The sequence below is a fragment of the Hevea brasiliensis genome, chromosome 11 (assembly GCF_030052815.1).
Source record: "Hevea brasiliensis isolate MT/VB/25A 57/8 chromosome 11, ASM3005281v1, whole genome shotgun sequence".
NCBI classification, from domain to species: domain Eukaryota; kingdom Viridiplantae; phylum Streptophyta; class Magnoliopsida; order Malpighiales; family Euphorbiaceae; genus Hevea; species Hevea brasiliensis.
Window position 1 is genome coordinate 2,791,549 of NC_079503.1, and position 22,050 is coordinate 2,813,598.

Sequence of the window (22,050 nt, forward strand, 5' to 3'; positions counted from 1 at the left end):
TATTTTCTCAAGTGGGCTATTTTTTTTTTATATATATAAAAAAAAAAGAGGAAAACGTCAAAATCTTGAAAGTGGGGTTGATTGCCCGTTGGCATCCAGCTGGTTTTGCCGTTTGCTTTGAGTAACAGGCATAGCTAAGAAATGCCTTCAATTTTTATAATATTAATATGGATAGTTTTACCTAATCTTTGACTAATTAATTTCAACTTAATTACTTTTTATAAACCCTTCACCTCCGTAAAATGCTGCTTCCCCATTTTTGCATTATAAAAATAAAAATAAAATTAAAAATAAAACTCTTCTTTTCTTTGAGAGGAAAAAGTGAATTGAGATAATTTTTTTTATTTTATAAAAATATTTAAAATTATGAAAATATAAACTTAATTAGATATTTTTAAAAAAATGTTATTTAATTAAATATTAGTAATGATAGTTTAATTTAAGAAAATAATTAAAATTTTTAGTTTCATTAATATCAACAACAAATCATTCTTTAAAAAAAACAACAAATGAAGTAAATGATAAAATCACTTAATTACAATTTCATATATAATTAAAGTAATTATTGTTATATATTTTATTACAAAATATCTAATATCAGTAGAAAATGGCAAAGGAGCGTGGATCTTGGGATAGCCAATGAGAATCCACCAATGTTCAACAGTTAAATATGTGAAGGAAAAGTCCAAAAAGGCCTCCATTAGTAGCCGAACAGAAAAAATAAAAAACATCCAAACATTATTAAAAAGAAAAGGCCGGAGGAGGGTAATAACGCGGGCCAGACGCGTAGGTCCCAGACACGGGGGATGCGCTCTGTACACCATAATTCTACTCGATATGAATCTCTTTACTCCATGTGAAAAGGGTCCGAATTCCTAAAATACCCTTCAAACTTCCGAAACTAAATAAACGCCTTGTCTCTCTCTCTTAAGTCTCCATTCCCACACGCCCTGAAGCTCTTTCTCTCTCTCTCTCTCTAAATTCTCTGTGTTATAACATACCAAAATTTAAGATTAAATCTTGTAGTTCTGACGTTCCGTCACAATGTCAGCTCCTGCTCCCACGTCTCCGCCGTCTGCTAACACCACTGCGCCTCCTCCTCCGTCTGCCAATACCACCGCTCCTCCACCAGCCACCCCTTCTGCCCCTCCACCCTCCACTCCTGCTGCTCCACCTCCATCTACTCCAGCAACTCCCCCACCAGCTACCCCATCAGTTCCACCACCTTCCACTCCATCCCCTCCTGCTTCCTCACCACCACCAACCTCATCCTCTTCTCCTCCGCCTCCTTCACTCTCTCCACCAACCCCTTCTACCCCTGCCCCGCCTTCGTCATCAACTCCCTCTCCGCCTTCGAACACGCCGTCTCCTCCTGCGAGTTCTGGGACCCCGTCGACGCCTGCGACTAGGAGTCCTCCGCCACCGTCTTCTGCTAATGCGCCCCCATCAAGTTCCTCGGGGATATCGACGGGGCTGGTTGTGGGGATAGCTATTGGAGGAGTGGCAATTCTGGTAGTTTTGAGTTTGTTGTGTCTTTGTTGCAGGAAGAAGAGGAGGAGAGATGATGATGAGGCTACTTACTATGTTCCTCCACCTCCACCTCCACCTGGGCCTAAAGGTGGTATTTTTATTTGTTTTGGAGATTTTGGCTTCTTGAGATTTCGGATTTTTTTTTTACAAAGATTAGAATTTTTTGATATTGTCACATTCTTGGTGGGAAAAGAAGCCCAGATTCAAGCTAGTTCTTTTTTATTTTTTTGGTTGCATTAGAAGTCAGTGTTTTCCCTCTTATTTTCTATAATATTTTCCGTAGAAATTGGTGATCACTCCTGAATGCATGCAGTGACATTGTTAACATATGTCATATGAGGCCTTTGGAAATGGCTCAACAGCGAAGATAATACCTAGGATAGCTTTGAATGAGTAATCAATAAACTGGATGAGCGGATTTTAATGTTTCAGACACTCATTTTAATTGCTAACCTCGAGTTAAATGGCTCATAAGCTTCCACTTTTTTGGTGATCGTCAGATGGTCCTTATGCTGGCCAACAGCAGCATTGGCAGCACAATGCTCCCCAACCACCGGATCGAGTTTTCACATCAATGTCAAAGCCTAATCCTCCACCACCAGTTGCATCAAGGCCCCCTCATCCTCCTGAACGTGTTTCAATGCCTCCACCGCCACCTCCACCGCCTTTCATGAGCAGCAGTGGTGGCTCTGGCTCCAATTATTCTGGGTCTGAAAATCCTCTCCCATCACCCTCTCCAGGCATGGCTTTGAGTTTCTCAAAGAGCACATTTACCTATGAGGAATTAGCGAGGGCAACAGATGGCTTCTCAAATGCTAACCTCCTTGGTCAAGGTGGTTTTGGGTATGTCCACAGAGGAGTCCTTCCTAATGGGAAAGAAGTGGCTGTTAAGCAGCTAAAAGCTGGAAGTGGGCAAGGAGAGCGTGAATTTCAGGCAGAAATAGAAATTATTAGTCGGGTGCATCACAAACATCTTGTTTCATTGGTTGGATATTGCATTACAGGGTCTCAGAGACTGCTTGTTTATGAGTTCGTTCCAAACAACACTTTGGAGTTTCACTTACATGGTAATTTTGAATTTGCAGTACTAAATAAATTGAATTGTTTATTTCTATGTAATCCCATGATATCAATGTAACTAATTGACCAATACGAGAATATAATTTTAAGCGGATGTTCCATATTTTGGGCAACTTGTATCTGATAGAGAACACACATTGCAGGAAAGGGTCGACCTACCATGGATTGGCCTACCAGACTCAAAATTGCATTGGGGTCTGCAAAAGGACTTGCATATCTTCATGAAGATTGTAAGTTATACTCTTTCCCTCCCTCACACCCCTACCAAAAAAGGGAGGTCTCCTGTATATGTAATTCTGTATTGCTGTAGCAATTTACACTGATTATCCAAATTCTCTCTCTTTTTCTTTTTTTTGCCCCAGGTCATCCTAAGATCATTCATCGTGATATCAAGGCGGCTAATATACTTTTGGATTACAAATTTGAGGCCAAGGTAAAACCAGGAAGATTGAATTTATTGATCTTTAATAAACAGGCATGAATGAATTTTAAACAGTTTTATATTGGATTCCTCAGATATGATTAATTTTAACTTAAAGTATTGCTGAATTTATTTTAGTCTCATTTGAATCAATTTCTTTCTTTTTTTCTTCTTTTTTTTTTTTTTTTTGATCAACTTCTACTTACGGTTCATTATTGTTATTGGGATGATAAATCTGTTTTCTTCCTTTTTCCGTTTGCTCAGGTTGCAGATTTTGGACTAGCAAAGTTCTCTTCTGATGCTAATACGCATGTCTCCACCCGGGTGATGGGAACCTTTGGGTAAGACCAACTCCTTTCATATGCTTGTAATCTGACTGCTAAGTATTCTTGTGTTGATTGTAGTCTGAGGTGAGCCTGAGGATTACCTAGTCTTCATTTGCTTGCTTTTCCAAAACTGTCAAATGAGGCTATTCTGTTTTTTTTTCATCTTGCTTTCCTCGAGACTTGTTTAAACGTCTTGGATTTATGAACAAATGTAATAATATATTCAGCTCTATATTTCTCCTGAGTTTGTTTGCAGTTTATAGACTGAAACTTAGCTGCTTTAGTATGTGGCTGTTATGCTAGGGTAGACAGTTTTTATTCAATTTCTTTGTTCTGGTTCTCATGATTGTTGGGAGCATTAACTGATTATTATGATGATGGCTAGTCTAGTTGTCTTGTTCTATTGTTTGGATTTGTGAGCCTTGTGTGCCTTTTAGGGTATATCCTTCGGTTGGCAGTTATTTGAAGTAGTTATAGTTCATGACTTACATGCTTACCATTCAGGTATCTGGCTCCTGAGTATGCATCAAGTGGGAAACTAACAGATAAATCTGATGTGTTCTCCTTTGGGGTCATGGTTCTGGAGTTGATTACTGGACGTAGGCCTGTTGATTCAGCTCAGTCTTTCATGGAGGATAGTTTGGTAGACTGGGTGAGTATACCATTGTCTATGTGTGAATACAGACACAAACATGACAGACAACACAAGCACATGCAGATAGTGGCAAGTCCATGCACACAAATGCCAATACAAAGTGATAGATTGGTTAAAATAAAATCATGACCATATCTGAAATGATTTTTTTGTTTTTACTATAGGCGAGGCCTTTACTCACACGAGCTCTAGAAGATGGCAACTTTGATAATCTGGTGGATCCAAAACTGCAAAATAGTTATGATCACAACGAGATGGCTCGTATGGTTGCTTGTGCTGCTGCTTGTGTGCGTCACTCAGCACGGCGTCGACCACGCATGAGTCAGGTAATAATAAAGGAATTAAAACTTAAATTTCAACGTTCAGGTGTGAATTGAAAACTTGCTGGTTGAGTTTGTATTGACTTGGGAATTGAAAAATTTATAAATGTGCTCAAGTAACTATGTTGTGTTCATGTCCGTGATATAACTACTTTAAATCTTTATTGGCATGTTTTATGTACACTTAGAGTGAACTAAATTACTAGAACTATACGACTTGTGACTCAGAAAGATGGTTTGGTTAGATGTAACAATTTGATCTGAGTCAATATTTACTGATAAAAGTTAAATAATTATGCGTTCTAGAATGGATCAGATGAAGCAAGTTTGAGTGAGCATGTCTTGTTTAACAGCCCTAATTGTTATCCTTGCAGGTAGTCCGAGCTTTGGAAGGAGACGTGGCTCTTTCTGATCTTAATGAAGGAATTAGACCTGGACACAGCAGTGTCTACAGCTATGGTAGTTCAGACTACGACACCAACCAATACAATGAGGACATTAAAAAATTCAGGAAGATGGCATTGGGAAGCCAAGAGTATGGTGCCAGTAGTGAATACAGTGGACCAACTAGTGAATATGGTTTGAATCCTTCTGGCTCAAGCAGCGAAGGCCAGAACACGCGAGAAATGGAAATGGGAAAGATGAAGAGAAACAGCCAAGGTTTTAGTGGAACTTCATGACAACTCGAGCTTCAAACACCCCAATTAAATGTTTATTCCAATTTGTTTGTTCCAATTTATTGAAAAAAATACGAAGTTGTTGACCCTTGATTGATTCTTTCTTGTAGTGCTTGTGAATGGTGGTTTGGCGGTTAGGTTGCCATCTGTGGAAGCATGTCCTATAACTTGACTAATTTAGGAGTTTAAGGGTTTCTTTTGCAAGCATCCAGGCAAGTGTATGCAAGAAAACATTGATCCCTTGGTTTCTTGCGTTGTGTAAAACCATTTTCATGTCCTTTTTGCGTTTGGATCAAGCTATTTTGGTAAGCGAGGGACCTTCAGCTGTTATTTCAGACCAGAACCTACCAACTTCCTTCAACTAACACACCAAGTAGGCCTGTTGAGTTTACGGTTTAAGAGATAATTTTAGTAATACTGAGTTACTGACACCGAGCATTGGGCCTAAGGCTAGCCATCTGCCTCAATACGTAAACATGCAGAACTGTAGATGTGGGTTCAAAATGGGCATTGGTCAAACTTGCAATTTTTCATTTGGAAGAAGACAATGGCATGCCTTCCCAAGTCGAAGAAAACAGCTGCAATTTGTCTAGTGCGCATGAATTCATTGAAAGTGCCATACTGGCCAGCTTATACCAGTTTTTGGCTTTTCTTGCCTAGGACTTTCTTCTTGCCATTTTTTTTAATAAAATGGTGCGAGCGAGAGCTAGTTGGCTGTGGACCTGGCCAACTTCCTGTCCTGATTTTCTATCCCACTAGGCTCCAGCCTTGTAAAGAAAGGCGTGCACATGGTGAGTCAACTAAGTCATGCTAGTTAGGTACATTTTCTTGGGTTGTCCTTCGACATCTAGTCTTAGTTAACTGCCATTGCCATCTTTGAAGCTGTGGTGAGATCCAAGCACTAATGAGATGATGATGAGGACGAACTTTGATTTTCAAAGAAAATCAGAAACTGGAGGACTGTGGCAGAATCGTATTAGCGTTTGATGTGGGATTCACATCATAAAAAACATGGCTTTCCAACATCAAACTATTGTTGTAGGCAGAGCATGGAGATGCGTTTTTTAAATCACTCAAAGAAGAAACCAAGTCTTGATTGACGCATGAATTGGCATGAAAATCTTCTAATATTAACAACAAAATAAAAATTATTATTTAATTCAATATATATTATTTCAAAATTATTTATTTATCTTTTATTTTATCATTAATAAAAAAATATAATATTTTGAAAAGCAAAAATATTTATAATAAATAATTGAAAACTAAATGTAAAATTAAAAAAATAGTGTAATTAAATTAAAATATGAAAAATTCATATCTCACAAATTAAGTATTAATATATGGAGTGAAAAAACGAAAATATGAAATAAATTAAATGTGATTGGTATTTTTATCATAAAATAGTCTAACCAAAAAAAAAATTGTATTTATGAGCTTGCGTTTTAGGCTTGCTGCAATTAGGCCGGGCAATCGGTCTAGTTTGGGTCCATTCTGGTCTAAATCAGCAGTTTAGGGTCTTGTTAGGAGATGAATGAAAATTGGACGAGCTGGCCAAGATCACAGCCAATTCTAGTTCCTAGCTGAATTTGGTTCTCAATTGAATACAGTCAATTTTTATTTTTGATGGTTTTGATATCGGTTTGAAAATGATTTGATTCATATGGTGCCCAAAAAATGATTTGAACGAACAAGCAATTCGAACTGCTGATTCCGGGATGGAGAATTGAAACGATCCCTGGACTGGCCACTCCAGGTCTGATTCAGGCCTTTAAACCATGGACCCAGACTGATTCTGAGTTTGATCAGGACTAATCCCAATCTGGTTCAGGGCTTAAACCGCCCCCTAGCCCGTTCTAGCTGCAATGTTTATGGGGTGCGCAGCCTTAAATCAAACAATTAGGCATGTAAACAGCAAGTTCCGTTGTCGGTGCAAGTAACGTAAGTATCTGTCTCTTGATAGATTTTTTGGAACGTTATCCTTTACATTGGAACTGTTAATATCACTGTGTATTTACATAATCGAAGTATTAGCTTGTGCAGAGATAGAAGCATTGAAAATCTTCTCTCTCTCCCCATGGGTGCATGGGTGAAGAAAATATTAATAAAGGCTGACTCTCATATTATGTAAATATTTTTATAAAAATTATTAAATTTTATTTATTTTTTTATAAAATTCATTAAATTTTAATTTAATTTTATAAAACGCATATAACTACTCTCATTATTGTCAAATTCCTCTCATTTTTTTGTTTTAAGAATAACTATTAATTAAATAATTTTATTTATAAAATAATTGATAAATTAGTAGATTAAAAATTTTAATTTCTGATCATAATAATTTTTATGAAATAAAATTAAAATTTAGTGAGTTTTATAAAAAAAATTAAAATTTAATGACTTTATGAAAATACTCAAAATTAAATTAAAGCGACTGCCGAGTAAAATTTACCATACAGTGAAAACTTTCAGACAGGGCAGGAAAGATTTCAAAGACTCGGAAGTGCAGACTGTTGTGCTCTACTTGATAAGTTTAACAACCAGCAGGCGGAGTTTCGGATTCAGGTATGATTAAAGCCATTATCATGTGACGATCTCTTAATTTCATCTTACTGCTAAGTCCCTTGTTTATTCAGGCCAGCCCTTTTGAATCTGAAAGCTTCGCATTTGTTGCACTGGGGAATAAGGGGGCAATAGTCTCGAGGTAAGATGAATTTCTTCCTCTTAACATGTTTTCACCTTTATTTGGAAATATAGAATTGTATCTCAAGCCATCTGTAATAACACTCGAAATCTATGTATAAAGGGGAACAAATGATATAAGCAGGCTCTGTGAGGATAGATTCATGTATCTCTAAGTGATCTATGATTCTGTTACTCTTGAAAAGATAGAGAAAACAATGTAGCGTTACAAGAGAGTGTTAACATCAAAAATTTGCGCCGTTACAAGCATCTGAAACAAAAGCAATGTACATCTCTACTGGATACAAAGCTAAATCTTATCATGACGCCCGCAACAACACTTGGCAAATTCGTACAACAATATTCAAGGAAAATTGCTTTCATCTTCTCTGACAATATTGAAGGCGAGGAACAGATGACAGGATCAGTCATAAACTACAGATTGCTTAAACGAACTGAGCCAGATCCTCTCCTCCTTGGACGTCGCCTCTGTCGGATTCGCCAAATGCTCAAAAATAATAAAAGGCCTAAGAAAAAGTCAGTAGGTCAGTTAAATAAAAAAAGGAAAAATATGAAAATATTGTTGCAAATTTGGGGAGAAGAAGATGATTTTCACTAACCGGTAATTGACACTGCTACAGGTACAAGCCAATGACTGGCAACTAGCACAGGAACATCATGCTGCAAATGAGAAGGGTGGAGAATAAATATTTTAAGAATTTCATGACATACAATCATTAATGAGAACAGTTTTAAGACGGACAAAATTACCATAAAACAAAAGGAATACATTTCAATCGAATGTATATTTCATACCTCATCTCCATAAAGCATACCCCAGTAACTATTTCCCGATGAGTCACCCTTACTTTTCTCAGTAAACTTTGGGCGCCTCAAACTGGAAGTGTCAACAGTAGAATTCAAACCTCTCCCCAAATCTATAACAGAATAGCCAGGAAGTCTTCTGTTCCTTCCCCTGACGTGTAGATTGTATCCTTTAGTTCCCCATACTTCAAATCTGGAGTCACTCCTGCATATCAAATCCTTTCTCACAACAGCAGAATACAAAGAGAAATTCACATCAGTTCTTCGAGAAGGTAATTGGTTGTCATCTATGTAAAGGGCAGCATCTTGTTTAGCAGAATCGGAAAAGAGCAATGGATCTCTAGTGTTCGCACTGCTGAAGTCCAATATTTTCTTCAAAAGCCAGTAACAATTAGTAACCATATGGCTGCTATCCAAACAATTGGAGTCTCCATAAACTGCAATACGACCTTCACCCATCTCTACAAGGCCAAGAATTGGAGAGTCTGCCTGCATAATGTTGATAAAACTGCCAAATATTACTCGGAATATACAGATTCTTTTGTAAGAAGGAACTAAACATCACATATGTTGGAGGTTTCCAACTGCCCTTAAAATGCAAAGTTCAAAATTGATTCAAGAATAAAAAGGTTTTTACTTAATATTTTTTAGTATTCAATTATTTTTCTTATCAATTTAAACATGTGTGCATGTACATGTTTGCCTCACACACACACAGAAAGAAGCACCATGTTCAAGGGAGAGATGCAGAATAATCAACATTTAATTCCTTGACCATGCAGAACGATTGTCCAACCTAAGTTATCATGCTAAAAAACCAGGCAAATATGCTGCTTCAAATCTTTCAAGGATATTTCAGTGATAAGAAACACAGCAAAAGCTTTGAATGCAAAAATTTTAGATTTTACCTTGGTCATGCCAGAAGTCAGCAGTACACTCTGTGTTGCTCCACTCTCTGAGCTATCCAGGAAAGGGAAACTGTGCACATACCCACCTCTTGGAAACCTCACAATGTCAGTTCCAGATGCATATCGACTTTGCTCTCCATCAATGGAAAAGTCACCATTCAGGATCTTATCTCCAAAAGCAATCCCAAAAGGGGCCAAAAGTTCATTTAGTGCTGGAATATTTGCACCTCCAGTAACAGGAGTCCACCAGCTCCGAGTATTATCATCAAAGAATCTCATTTTCACCATTGTATCCACATTATACCATTCAGCAAACACAGCCAACCCCAATCCAGTACTAATAACGTCATCTCTCAGTTTTTCAATCTCTTCTTGAAAGTACTCATCTTCAAGATCCACTAGCAGAAGTGTCCCATATTGACGAGCATCAAAACACGTGAAAGGAGAACCTAGTGTTTCAACATAGTAGCCAGCATCTCGTAACATGTTGAACATGATATGAAAATTTGTATGTAGGTGATCCCCATGCCAATCAAGAATATCATTACGAACATCCAAAGAGTCTCTGGGAATATATCCGGGAGGATATTTGATGCTGTGAAATTGGTCCCACAAAACCCGCTTTGACCGTGCCGGAGTAGGAACTACCTTCAATTTCAGTTGCAGCACACAAGTGCTACTTCGAGGACCCTTTTCGCCGGGTGCAGGAGGACTGTATATCGTAGCAGTTACATTGCCCTCGATCTCTCCAGAAAACTGTGCGCCTTCTTCCTTAATTTGCATGTGTAGTGCTAAATAACCAGTCCAAGGCCAAATGACTTCTGAATAAGTAAAGTGAATGCTTAGAAGATTTCCTTCTTCACTCAAGGGATGCCATGTTGGTGGACTTTTAACATAGCCAATGACACCCATTCCATTCAATATGGTAGCATTGAACATAACTGGCATGGCACCTGCATAGAGTGGTTGACGACAAAAGGGCCACGAATATGGGCAATCTGTAAAATCAAGAACACTAGGGAAGATGCTTGCCCGAGGTTGATAGCTCTTCAGGATCTCATATGACTCTAACCTGAAAAAGGAGTTAGTTGAAAGTAATAATGATTTAAAAGAATTACATGATACCAATACAGCAACAACGAAAGAAAAACTGACCATTAAAGAAAAACTGACCATTACACATGATTTTCTAATGAACTGCTCTTCTCAAGTAGTTCTTAATCTCATAGGCCACAAAATCCTTTAAAAAGCTAAATCATCCTAATAACAATATCAACAACGCAATAAATTTTAAAAATAAAGTGAGAGAACATACAGATCAACTCTTCCTGCACCTTGCTCATACATGTTTGGACCAGCAAGCTTAGCAGCCCCTTCAACGAGTGCTTGTTTCATACTTGCAGGATTTAGAATATCCTTACGACTGCTTTCAGGTATAACACTGACGAGAAGGCATACCACACCAGCAACCACAGGACTTGCTACACTAGTCCCAGATAAGCTTTTACAACCAGTGCTGATCTTTGATCCCATGATTTCCCGCCCATATGCAACAACATCTGGTTTCACACGGCCATAGCTGTACCAGAATTACATAGTTAAGTCTCCTCATCCATCAGGAACGGCAAAAATATCCCATAAAGAGGAGGATACAAAAATAAATGACAAGGTAATGTAAATTTCATTAATCACAGTGACAGACATACAAGAAGATAAAGAACGTGCTGGACATAATAAATACTATTTTCAATTTAAACAAGCAAAGCAGTAGAGAGAAGGGAATGACCAATTACAACTGGAACGCTAAGAACATGGTGTACTTTTTATCAGAGCCTAAAAGAAGAATCTTGAGGTCAAGACTATGGAGGTATGCCTCAAAGAGGTCCCCCACCCCACCCCACCCCACCCCCACTTGGTTCCAATATCTGATGTAGCGCCCACCAAAGTAGATGGAAGGTTGTTAGACTTAGACAGGACCAGGATTTGAAGCAGACCTCATACTCAACTCAAATCCAGCAATTAGCTTTGGATAAATTTCTAGGAAATGCCAAATGAGTAAGATATGAGTATTTTCTTCTGTTCTTTGTCAAAAATGCTTAATTAGTGCATCTTAAGCAGAGCCTAAGATAGAAATTCCACATGATCTTGTCAGAATATTTATCAAGTTATGAAATGACCACAGTTTACCAATGCAATAATAACTAAAATATGTACAAAAACATAGAACAATGGATTACCCATGTGGAATCTCCCAGGTGCTCATGCCACGGGATGAGAATGGGGCCATGTGATCACTGTAGTCTATGCCACCAACACCAATGACATCACTTTGGTCTGCCGGATTGTTTAAAGTTCCGTAAAGTGGTCCATCATTTCCAATAGCCGAAACCATAATGATATTATTGGCTGTTAGTTCCCAGACCTGAAGTTCTTCGTATTAGTAACACAAATATTAAAAAGTTCTAAGTACAAGAGCTTACACATGAAGCTTCACTGGAAAACTATGCAAACCAACAAATTGATCCTATATACCTTTGAACATGCTCTATATAATACTGATTTCAGAAAAAGAAAAAAAATATTCTTCAATATATTAAAGGGAAATACCATCAATGAATTTCAAAACCAGATCCCATTATTTGCAGACCAATAAAAGTCATCGTATCAATCATGGCAAGTTGTTGACCAGGTGACCTACAATAACCTAGGAAAATGAGTCTTACTTTCTCAACGAATGGGAGATCCAAGTAATCAGGTCCACCTATACTCAAATTTAGCACATCCATATTGGTGGCAATGGCATAGTTAAATGCATCAAGGAACCATGATGTGTAGGATACCTGCAATAGGCTGAAGACAAATTTCTCATAATCTTGCAAATTTTATAGACTAAATACAATGTTAAAAGGAAAACAAATTCAAAACAAAGCAAAAACATAGTTTAGACTGAATAAAAGCTCCTGAAATATTCCCTGCTCACAGTCTCTTCTATCAGTGTTAAAATAATAACTTTGGATTGATGATAATATTTAAGATTTCTTTTTCATGAGCATAAACTTCAGGCCACCAAGTACAGCAGCATTTTTTAAAGGATAAGGTTTAAAAGTACGAATCAAACAGAGGAAATATCATTCACTTTACATGTGTTTTTGTAAACTATATTGGGATGTGATTCAGTAAATGAAATGCAAATGCAATTTAATAAGATAATAAATGAGAAAATAGAGAACAGTCCTATTCTAACAATATATACATCAATCTATACATTCTTATTCTAACAATAAATATATTTGTGACTTCTAACATTCATTACCTGTGCATCTGTAAACACACGAAATGCATAAATCTCTGTATCTGGTGCAAAGCCAGGACACTCTAGATCTTGACCAGCAATAACACCAGCAACAAAAGTTCCATGTCCAAGATTGTCATTCAAAGTATCCTCATTGGTCCAGTTTGTGCGCTCCTGAATATTTATAAGGAGTCAATATCAAAGTCAACATCTCTGAGACAAGTACAATACAAATTTCTCACAGAGGATATCAGATTATATTGACCAATTTCCTCACATGAATCTGAAAGAACAATACCCTAGTAAATAATACATCTCCCACCAACAGGTAATACCTTAATATTACGGAAATGTGGGTGATCAGATCGAATTCCAGTGTCAAAAATAGCCATCCTAACTTTAGCACCAGTGTGTCCTTTTGCCCAAAGGACATCTGCCCCAAACAAAGAAGTGACCTGTGACTTCTGCAACAGAATAATAATCACTTTAAGTGAACCAAATAGAAGAAATAAATTTTGTAGACTTTGGATGACACCTTTGGTCCCTTCATAGTTTCAATTATGATAGTCCATGTCCCATTCCAATCACAAAACGAAACTCACAAGATGATGTGCAGATGCACATGCATAGATCTGGAAATTTGTTACCAAAAACTGCTTTTAACAAGTTTGCCATTTCTCTATAAGCAAAGTGAAGTTTTACAGTTGAATGTTGCATTTTTCTATAGCGATGGTCTACAGATACAAGCATAGTCATTAGTGCTACAAGCTTCCAACAACCACAGAACAACACAATTGTATAAATTTCCTAGTGAAACCATAAAACAACATATTACATATTATCATCCTATAAAGGAAGGAAGAAAAAACACATTTTTAATAAAGCCCCCTCCAACATTTCATCTAACTTAGTTTCTCATCAAGCAAACAGAATAAGAATGAAAACAAAATAAATAACTACAGTTAATAAAAGAAAACCCTTATACCTGCATCAGAAGACGGCGTCCCCAATGAATCGAAGAATTACTGGTCGCCGCCATCGCATAATGCTCTCCTTCGTTAAACGACATCGAAGTGAATATCTTCCCAGGTCGTTTCTTCCCATCAACAAAAGCACCACCACCATTAATGCCAAGTAAATCCCTTTCATAGCTCAAATCCACGTTCACATCCTTAACCATCGCCAATCTCCCAATCTCCCCAATCAATCTCTCCCTCTGGGATTCCTCCATCGCCACCACCCCAAAATCCGTGGCATATTTCATGGCCGGGTTTCGCCTCTCGATCCATTCCCATCCGCCGCATTTAACTCTTGACTCCAAATACTGGCGGAGATGTTCCGCCTTTCTGTACTCCGTGAAACGGACTATGTATTTGGTGGTGCTCTTGGTATTGTTTGGGGTGGCGTTGTGGTGGGACAGGGTTAGGGTTTTCTGGGAGGGAGTGAGAAAATGGAAGAGAGAGATGGAGATGAAAGATATGAAAAGAGCGGATTTGAATGGAAATGTTGTTGAGGTTTGGTGAAGCGTGGCCATGGCTGTTGGGTTAGCGAGTTCGTTAATGGTTGTTTGATTTGGAGGGAAAGTTCCCGCATCTGAGAGAAGAGAGGAGGAGGTTGAATCTGAATTCTATCTTTTCTGTGAAGTTGAGTTTCGCGTCCTCGTTTTCTCCATGGTTTCTGGGTTAAGTGCCTGGAGGACCCCCCAGAGTAATCATACAGTGAAACCAGGATGCCAAGTCAAATGCTGAGTTGGAACTGCAATCCAACATGAAGTTGAAATAAATCGGCGGACCGGTTGAACCACGAATCAGCCACGATCCGGTTCAGTTATGGGTTCGGTTTTAAAACTAGTTCAGAGTTTTGAACCAGCTTACTCTTCTTCTGCAAATTTGCCATTCCAATCCAGTAGGACATGGCGCGAGGGTTCATTCTCTCATCGCAAAGCAAAGCCACCACCACCTCCTTCATAACAAGGGTTCGACTTTCGCCACCAATATGCCAAAAGCTGATATTCATGTCTCCTCCTCCCCTTTGTTATCTTCTCCGCTTGCCTCCTAATGTAACTCCAACTCGCTCATTTTGCTGCAAATCTTCTCTTGCCCAAGATCAAATTGACGTGGCCAAGTACAAGGAGGCTTTCTCGAGGCAGATGGCTGTGGCTGGTCTCAAACGCCATCACCGTATTGGTCTGTTCCCCATTCTTTCACTGTCTATTTTCTTGTGCTAATATCTTATACTCCGGTTAGGTTTCTGCAATGTTGGTAAATTTTGCTTGTCTACAAGTTATGGGTTTTTGGGAAAATTTAGTCTTCGAAATCGGCTATTATTTAATCTTCAACATAAAAGCAGGGCAAATTTTGTTAATTTTCTTCTGCTTGAGCCAACAAAAGCGGTACTTAAATGCAGAGATTAACTGAGATATTGGTGTCCGTTTCCTTTCTCAGCTATAGGAGTATCTGGCGGCCCTGACAGCATAGCGCTTTGTTTCCTAACTGCTGCCTGGAAAACTGAGTGTCCTCATGTTGTTAGCCAAAGTGGAGGTTTTATTGATGGGCTTTTAGCAATAGTTGTTGATCATGGACTACGTGCAGAGAGCAAAGAGGAGGCACGCATTGTTTCCCGCCGAGTTTCTGAAATGGGTATATTTCATTTTGAATATATACCATTCCATACGTTGTGTTTGTGGTCATTGGATTAACCAAATAAGTATCACTAACATGAGTCGTGTGTAGGAATCAGATGCGAGATTGCATATTGTAGTTGGTCAGATGGCAGGCCTAAACAGGGTCATTTGCAAGAAGAGGCAAGAGACATGAGGTAACTATTTGCTCCTGAATTTAGGAATTAGGATCTTTATCTCTAGACTCCCCTCACCCACTCTCTCCCATACTATGGAGAGGTGGGGCTTATTGTTGATAAAGGGTACTCAAATAACTAGGATAAAATTCACTTTGCTTGACTTCAGGTACCAAAAATTACAGAATATTTGCATGCAGCACCGAATTGGTGTGTTACTAATTGCACATCACGCAGATGACCAGGTTAGGACCACCATTAGTGTTAACTTTTTTTCTGCCTGGCTTCAACTGCCTCACCATTTGAATAGCAGTCCATAGTGAAGTCTAACCCAATAGCATAGCATTTATGTGTTACCTGTTGGTTTAGAAAGCTTTCTAAGGATGCTACAAATATGGTGGTTTCTGAGCAAATACAGGCCGAGTTGTTCATTCTCAGACTATCTCGCAATAGTGGTGTGCTTGGACTTGCTGGCATGGCATTTACTTCCCAAACTTTCTCCTCAAGCAAGCATTTGTATGATGAAGGTTCAAATAATGAAGGCATACTTATAGTGCGGCCACTCCTGCATTTTTCTAAGGAAGATATGTACAAGGTTGTAGGTGAAAAAGATGTGGAAAAATTTTTTTTCTTGCTGATACTGTTGCCGCTATAATTTTATTGTTTTACAATTGAAATAATATTAGCATCCGTTGGTAATCTTTTCCAGGTATGTCAAGTGGGCGGCCAAGACTGGGTTGATGATCCAACAAATCAAAGCCTATTATATGCTCGCAATAGGATTCGGATGTCACTAAGAAGTTTGTCATCATGTTGGTACAAGTGACACTTACAATAGTTAGGATTTAATTTTATTGTATAATTATGTGTCTTTAAGGTATCAGATTTTTTTAATATCTTGATGTTTTCTTTCAAAGAATGACAGTAGATTGAATTTATTTGCTTAGCTGATGTCATTGTGGTGTTGTGTGGATTCTTTCCTGATATGGGGATTACCATCTCGACTTTCCTTAATGCAAACGCAAACTTAACATTCTCAAATAACTAGCTCTTATTTCCAGATACCTTCAAGTCTGAACTGCAAGCAGTAATTTCTGCCTGTCGAAAAACACGTGCCTTTGTTGACCAATTTTGTTTTAATTTGATAAATCAGGCTCTGACCATTGTGCATGTAAGAATACTTGACCATTGGACACCAATATCTTTAATGCCTACTTTTAGATTTAACTTTCTGTCTTTCCCAATTCCCAGTGGTTATCATATGATTAACAATTTCTGTTCTTCTTCCTTTTCTTTTGATGTGGTTGGGGCCTGCAATTGCTACAGCAGCAGGGATATGCCATTATTGATTTAGAGATTCTTAATCCATCAAAAATTGTGGATTTATGCCTGGCAAAGTTCATAGCCCTGGTCTTGCAGGTAGTAATTTAATAGGTTTTCTAACCCATTTGATTACTTTACTGAATTTAATTCTGATATAGAATCATTTGGAAGCACTCTCTGATGTTGATGTTGTTTAATCTAAACTTGTCAGTTTGTCTCTCAAAGGCAGAGGCCAGTTAGAGGTCGTACTTCAAAATTGTTGTTGGACTACATTCGGACTTTCCCATGCAAGGTACATCTATTTTTACCTGTATTTTGCTTACAATTCTATGCAATTATATGCTGGCTTCTTCTTTGTTGCAATTTGCTGAAGTTTGTAAACAGTTCAGACACAGTCATGCCTTGCTCTTACAACTTATACTAGCTAATTTGTTATAAATATAATTGTTTAAGATCTCAATCTCAATCATGAAGTCATGGAAGGGACCTTGCAGCAGTGTCTCCTTGGTTCCTTTTTCTCTATTCTGTCAATTTTAATTTGAACTAGGACTCATATGACAACTTCACAAAAATGTAGAGGATTGTGTCTTGTTCTCCAATCCTACAAGCTACAACCCTGATTGACTGAACACACTGGGAAATAACTGTTCAACAAACAAAAATTCCTTTTGGTGGAAAATTTTCCTAGTAAAGAGAATACAAAAAAAATTAATGGAATTTCTTAATCTATATATTTTATCATTATGCTTCCATGGTTTAGACTGAAGCCACATGCATAAATGTTTCTTTAAAAAAAAAATTATCTTCAAAGAATCTACTTCCAAATTTATTGTTTTGTTAATTTATTTTGATAACTACTTCTCCTCCATTTGACATTCTGCAGACCTCTCTTACAGCAGCTGGGTGTTACCTTTGTCCAGCTACTGGGTCAAGGGGAACCAAAATCTTAGTTTGCTGCTCTGTTGATTGTCCCCTGCCTTCGAAAACGGTACCGACTTGCATTCATTCTGTTGGGGAAAGGAAGTGGTATGTCCCATGTGAGTTAGAGCAAATTATATCTGATGGAAAATTGAATTCAGACCACTTTGTTCCTGATGCATCAGATGTGTATTTTTTGGACTCTTCATCTGATACAGTCCTAACTGAAGCCAAAAGGCTTAATATTATCAGTGAGTCAACCTATAAGAATATTCTTCTGTTGCAGAGGGATGAAATCAAATATTTCAAGGCCAGAATAGAAGATAATGTTGAATCTGAGACTCAGTCAAAGGATGAGGTTGAACATGCAACTACATCTTTAAGTGAACCACTTAGACCTGGGCAAATATGCTATTTCATGAACAGATTCTTAGTCACTTGGAAACTGAGCAAGAATATTCCTGTTAGTGCTGTTCCTGAGAGAAGTTACTGTGATTGGGATTTGGGAGGGGAAAGTTGGTATCATCATCTTTGGTCTTGTACACTCAGTCATGATATGGTTGTTGAGGTGAGACACATGATTGAAACCGACTGGCTTTATCTTGCTAAGTTGTTGAAGTGTGCAAGTTTGGATAATTTACAACAGCAAAGAATTTGTACAGCGTGTGAAAGGGAACAATCAACAGAGAAGAGAAATCTCTATTTAGATTATTTAAGGTTCTCAGCAGAAAGAGCTCTCAAGATGTTGAAATCTACTCCAGTTGCTGCCAGAAGAAGTCTACCTGTCCTAGTCAATAATCAAGGATTGTTACTAAGCATCCCAGTAAGTTGATCTCTTTAGCAGCTATCCTTTCTAATTGAAAGTGGCTTTCTATTCATATTGACATCCAACTAAAATTTTTGTAATCTACCCTGTTGCCTGTTGGTTGGTTTTCTTTTTACCTAACTCATTTCTAAATTTAACATTGTCATTACATTTTCAACGTTTACTTTGGTAGCTTTTCCTTCTGAAACTTGATAATCCTGTATTTTCAGAGCATTGGCTTCAAGAATTGTCCTTGTTTGACGGTCTCATGTGTATTCAAACCAAGAGTACCACTCGGGGGGGGCCATAGTTCATTTATGTTGCCTGTAATTTCAGTGAAGTAGATGTATTCTGTGGAGCCATTGATTGTTGTATTTTTCCCCAACTTGTATCAAGTCATCTTCAAAAGTGTAACTTCTCAGCTTGTTATCTTTATGGTTTCCATCTTCTTCACGCTCGTTCCATAAAGAAAAGGGGGCCGCACTCCACCTACTTATTTTTCCACTCTATATTTGTTATTTTGTAGATTGAATTAACAAAATTATTCTTAAATATAAGATTTAACGTATAATAATTGTTTAAATTATCCATATTCTCCTTATATTAAACTATAATTTAAAAGTTATTCTCTTTTTAGTCATCAAGATATAAACACGCATATTAAAATCGAATAAAAAATCAACTAATTATAAATTATAAAAAAAAATACTAAAGGTGTACCATTTTTAAACTTATAGAAAAAAAATTAAGAAAATTTTGGAGAAAAACAAATCAATATCAGTATAATAATAATAATAATAATAATAATAATAATAATGTGTGAAATAAAAATAAAAATTATGAAAAAAATTCAATAGATTTGATGCAATTAATATGATTATACGCTTACTACAAAAAAATCTTTTGGTTATATTATTTTTTTACCAAATTTATACTTGTATTTTTACCATCTCGAATTTTGAAATAATTATTTTATTTGTAATTATATAATTTTTGACTGGTTTGACAGGTTCAAGAGGGGCCATATGATGTTGATGAGATGTAGATATGGAAGATGTGATTTAAAAGTATTATTTGGATCATTTTGCAGATTTGATAGGTCCTAGGTATAGAGGGAATTTTGTCGGATTTTTGTTACAACTTAGGGTGTCTTTGGTTCTTTTTAAGCTTATATTGAGTCAATTGTATTAAATAATTATAATATAATTGTCAGGTGAGCCAGGACAATCTTTCTCCTCTGCCCAGCCACCACAGTGACATCGGTTCACGTCTATGAGTAAAATATTAATTTTAATTTAATTTCAATATATTTATATGTTCAGGCATATCAATGCATCACTTATAAATATATATCTATGTAGTTAAACACTAGGCACGTTTTATATTGTATTCTTAATTGATGAAATGCTATGGATGTTTTATGATAATTTGGAGCAGTGAGCGTGTGTTGGCTTGCATGTGGTGTATGGTATTGGATATGGACAAGACAGATAGACACGGATGAAGCTTGACTCGCTGGGACTCGATCCTTTTATGGATAAGTCGGGGTAGGCATGGCTCGACATGATCTCCCTAGCCCCTGCATTTGGTCTATTAAGTGAAAGTCCAGCTTGAGATGTACTCGCTGGCAGAGGTTAGATTAAGAGAGTTGTATAGATGATTAGCTCCCATATATGTACTATTTGAATATTATATGGGTGTGTGAGTGCTCCAAATTACCTCTGTGTTATTCATGATGTGATTTGTATGAAAACTATGAAGGTGTTAAATTCCATTCTTTAGAATACATTAGCCTTAGATAGCTATAGAAACTATACTTGAAATCAGTATTTTACTTTCTGAGTAAAACGCTCACTCCTGTTCACCTATTTTTCCAAGATAAAAGAGGTCCTTTATTGAGTTTAACCTGCTCTCTTTTTCGTAGGTCTATTATTGGCATTTAATTGTATTTTGTTCTCTTATTTTGTTCTAGAACTCTGCATGTATTATTATTATTAGTAATGTACTCATTTGGATTTGTTATGTATGTATTAACTAGAATTGTAAGCATGATATATGAGTATGCGTGAATGATCATTGAGTTGAATGAGGAAGCTGAGCTCCCATTTAAAATAGTATTGTTATGAGTATATGGAGGGTGAGCTGAGCTCACCAAATTGTTATATATATTATGCTTACAGGTAGGGTAAGTTAAAAACTCCTCATTGGATGGTTCATATTATGGCCAGACTCTGTCTTGTTGATTTCTTGAAATTAGGCTCAATATGAGCCTTAAGATTGGGTTAAAGAATAATTAGGCTTATTATGTGTCTCGAGGGCTTTAGGCTGGCCCAAGTCCCAGTGTCAGTCCGGCCCATAAGTTAGATTATGGCAAGTATGATATCAGAGCAAAGTGGGGATGGCGATACGTAACGCCTATGATTCTTGGGAACTCTCACACGTGAACTATGGCGAAGCGTGGCTCTCCGCCTAGGGGCTTGCAAGGACGACGATACGTAATGCCTACAAGTGCTCTAATAGGTACCCTTATTTGCCACCAAAGACAATGAATTATGGTATCAGAGCTTAGGCTCCAGATTCATGAGAAGTACATATCTAAAACTTTAAGAAGAGTCTAATTAGGGGGTCACATGCGGAGTATTGAATTCTGTTTCATCTTCTTCTGTAATTCCTTGCTTCTAGATTCTGTATTATTTCTCAGTTAATATAAGAGTGCTTTAGTTAATGTCTTGATTTTCGTGGAGTACATAGAGATGTAAAGTAGAGTTAGAAGATGTGTTAAGGTCTGCCATGGAATACCTACTCCAAAAAATGCATTGACCCTTATATGACTGTAAGATATAATTGGAGGTATGGAGCTGAATTATTAATTCCGTGGTATGATTTTGAAAAAAAAAAAAATATGTTTTTTTGGGAAATGAATTTAATTAAATTTAAATAAAATTTTGTTTTGTTTAAATTTAATATGGGTAGTTTTTAAATGTACCTAATTAAGCTTAATTGGGCCCCATGGGCCTAAGATAGTCTAGTTAGAAATTTTAAATATGACATATTTAATTTATTTTTTGAAAATTAAAATAAAAAAATATCTTTTTCTCTATCCTCTCCCATACAAACTCTCTCTCCTCCTTTGGCTCCACTTTCTTCCTCACTCCCTATTGGTACTGCTCCCTTTCCCTCTCTTCCTATTGGTTGGAACACCTCGCCCATATCCCAGTCTCACCCAAATTCCTCAATCCCAGTTGTGTAATTTATCTGAACCATATCACACTATGACTTTAAACCCTACCACACCTCTTCCTCACTCCCTATTGGTGCCTTCCCCTTCCCCTCTCTTCCTATTGGTTGAAACATCTCATCCATATCTCAGTCTCACTCAAATTCTGCAATCCTAGTTGTTTAAGTTATCTAAACTTTATCACCCTAGGACTCTAAACCCTATCACACCTCTCTCCCAAAACCCTATAAATACCCTACTGGAGAAGGGAAGAA

At 37.3% G+C, this 22,050-nt stretch overlaps 3 protein-coding genes across 6 annotated transcripts; 2 read left to right on the top strand and 1 right to left on the bottom strand.

The window, feature by feature from the left end:
- The first annotated feature begins 909 nt into the window (after positions 1-909).
- Positions 910-5,216, top strand: LOC110671818 (proline-rich receptor-like protein kinase PERK1). The gene is made up of 8 exons (XM_021834404.2): positions 910-1,618; positions 2,031-2,597; positions 2,754-2,840; positions 2,973-3,043; positions 3,296-3,372; positions 3,862-4,009; positions 4,177-4,338; positions 4,707-5,216. Exons 1-8 carry the CDS (start codon positions 1,045-1,047, stop codon positions 5,010-5,012), a joined length of 1,992 nt encoding a protein of 663 aa, XP_021690096.2. The 5' UTR covers positions 910-1,044; the 3' UTR covers positions 5,013-5,216.
- A 2,642-nt stretch (positions 5,217-7,858) lies between these two features.
- Positions 7,859-14,460, bottom strand: LOC110671793 (subtilisin-like protease SBT6.1). 2 transcript variants are annotated; one of them, XM_021834356.2, is made up of 10 exons: positions 13,702-14,460; positions 13,052-13,180; positions 12,738-12,890; positions 12,148-12,264; positions 11,662-11,846; positions 10,740-11,003; positions 9,425-10,496; positions 8,508-9,005; positions 8,312-8,372; positions 7,859-8,218 (listed from the first exon to the last, which is right to left on the bottom strand). In XM_021834356.2, exons 1-10 carry the CDS (start codon positions 14,248-14,250, stop codon positions 8,127-8,129), a joined length of 3,120 nt encoding a protein of 1,039 aa, XP_021690048.2. In that variant the 5' UTR covers positions 14,251-14,460; the 3' UTR covers positions 7,859-8,126. The 2 variants fall into 2 exon arrangements, with proteins under 2 accessions (XP_021690048.2, XP_021690049.2); XM_021834357.2 differs by lacking the exon at positions 12,148-12,264 and having other exon boundaries at positions 13,702-14,424.
- A 17-nt stretch (positions 14,461-14,477) lies between these two features.
- On the top strand, positions 14,478-19,062 carry LOC110671794 (uncharacterized). 3 transcript variants are annotated; one of them, XM_021834358.2, is made up of 11 exons: positions 14,478-14,902; positions 15,161-15,355; positions 15,449-15,533; positions 15,682-15,757; positions 15,931-16,107; positions 16,222-16,324; positions 16,574-16,683; positions 16,839-16,931; positions 17,047-17,127; positions 17,719-18,576; positions 18,789-19,062. In XM_021834358.2, the coding sequence occupies exons 1-11, from the start codon at positions 14,629-14,631 to the stop codon at positions 18,900-18,902; spliced, it is 2,166 nt and encodes a 721-aa protein (XP_021690050.2). In that variant the 5' UTR covers positions 14,478-14,628; the 3' UTR covers positions 18,903-19,062. The 3 variants fall into 3 exon arrangements, with proteins under 3 accessions (XP_021690050.2, XP_021690051.2, XP_021690054.2); XM_021834359.2 differs by having other exon boundaries at positions 16,842-16,931; XM_021834362.2 differs by lacking the exon at positions 14,478-14,902 and having other exon boundaries at positions 15,216-15,355; positions 15,456-15,533; positions 15,882-16,107; positions 16,842-16,931.
- Positions 19,063-22,050: the final 2,988 nt, after the last annotated feature.

Excerpts from the sequence above, each read along its gene's own strand:
- LOC110671818 (XM_021834404.2), top strand. The coding sequence starts at position 1,045 with ATGTCAGCTCCTGCTCCCACGTCTCCGCCGTCTGCTAACACCACTGCG. Across the intron at positions 1,619-2,030 it reads ACCTCCACCTGGGCCTAAAG|ATGGTCCTTATGCTGGCCAA; the intron begins GTGGTATTTTTA and ends GGTGATCGTCAG. Across the intron at positions 3,373-3,861 it reads CGGGTGATGGGAACCTTTGG|GTATCTGGCTCCTGAGTATG; the intron begins GTAAGACCAACT and ends CTTACCATTCAG.
- LOC110671793 (XM_021834356.2), bottom strand. The coding sequence starts at position 14,250 with ATGGCCACGCTTCACCAAACCTCAACAACATTTCCATTCAAATCCGCT. Across the intron at positions 12,265-12,737 it reads GTGTGTTTACAGATGCACAG|GTATCCTACACATCATGGTT; the intron begins GTAATGAATGTT and ends AGCCTATTGCAG. Across the intron at positions 11,004-11,661 it reads ACCTGGGAGATTCCACATGG|CTATGGCCGTGTGAAACCAG; the intron begins GTAATCCATTGT and ends ATTCTGGTACAG.
- LOC110671794 (XM_021834358.2), top strand. The coding sequence starts at position 14,629 with ATGGCGCGAGGGTTCATTCTCTCATCGCAAAGCAAAGCCACCACCACC. Across the intron at positions 15,534-15,681 it reads GAAGAGGCAAGAGACATGAG|GTACCAAAAATTACAGAATA; the intron begins GTAACTATTTGC and ends GCTTGACTTCAG. Across the intron at positions 18,577-18,788 it reads GATTGTTACTAAGCATCCCA|AGCATTGGCTTCAAGAATTG; the intron begins GTAAGTTGATCT and ends CTGTATTTTCAG.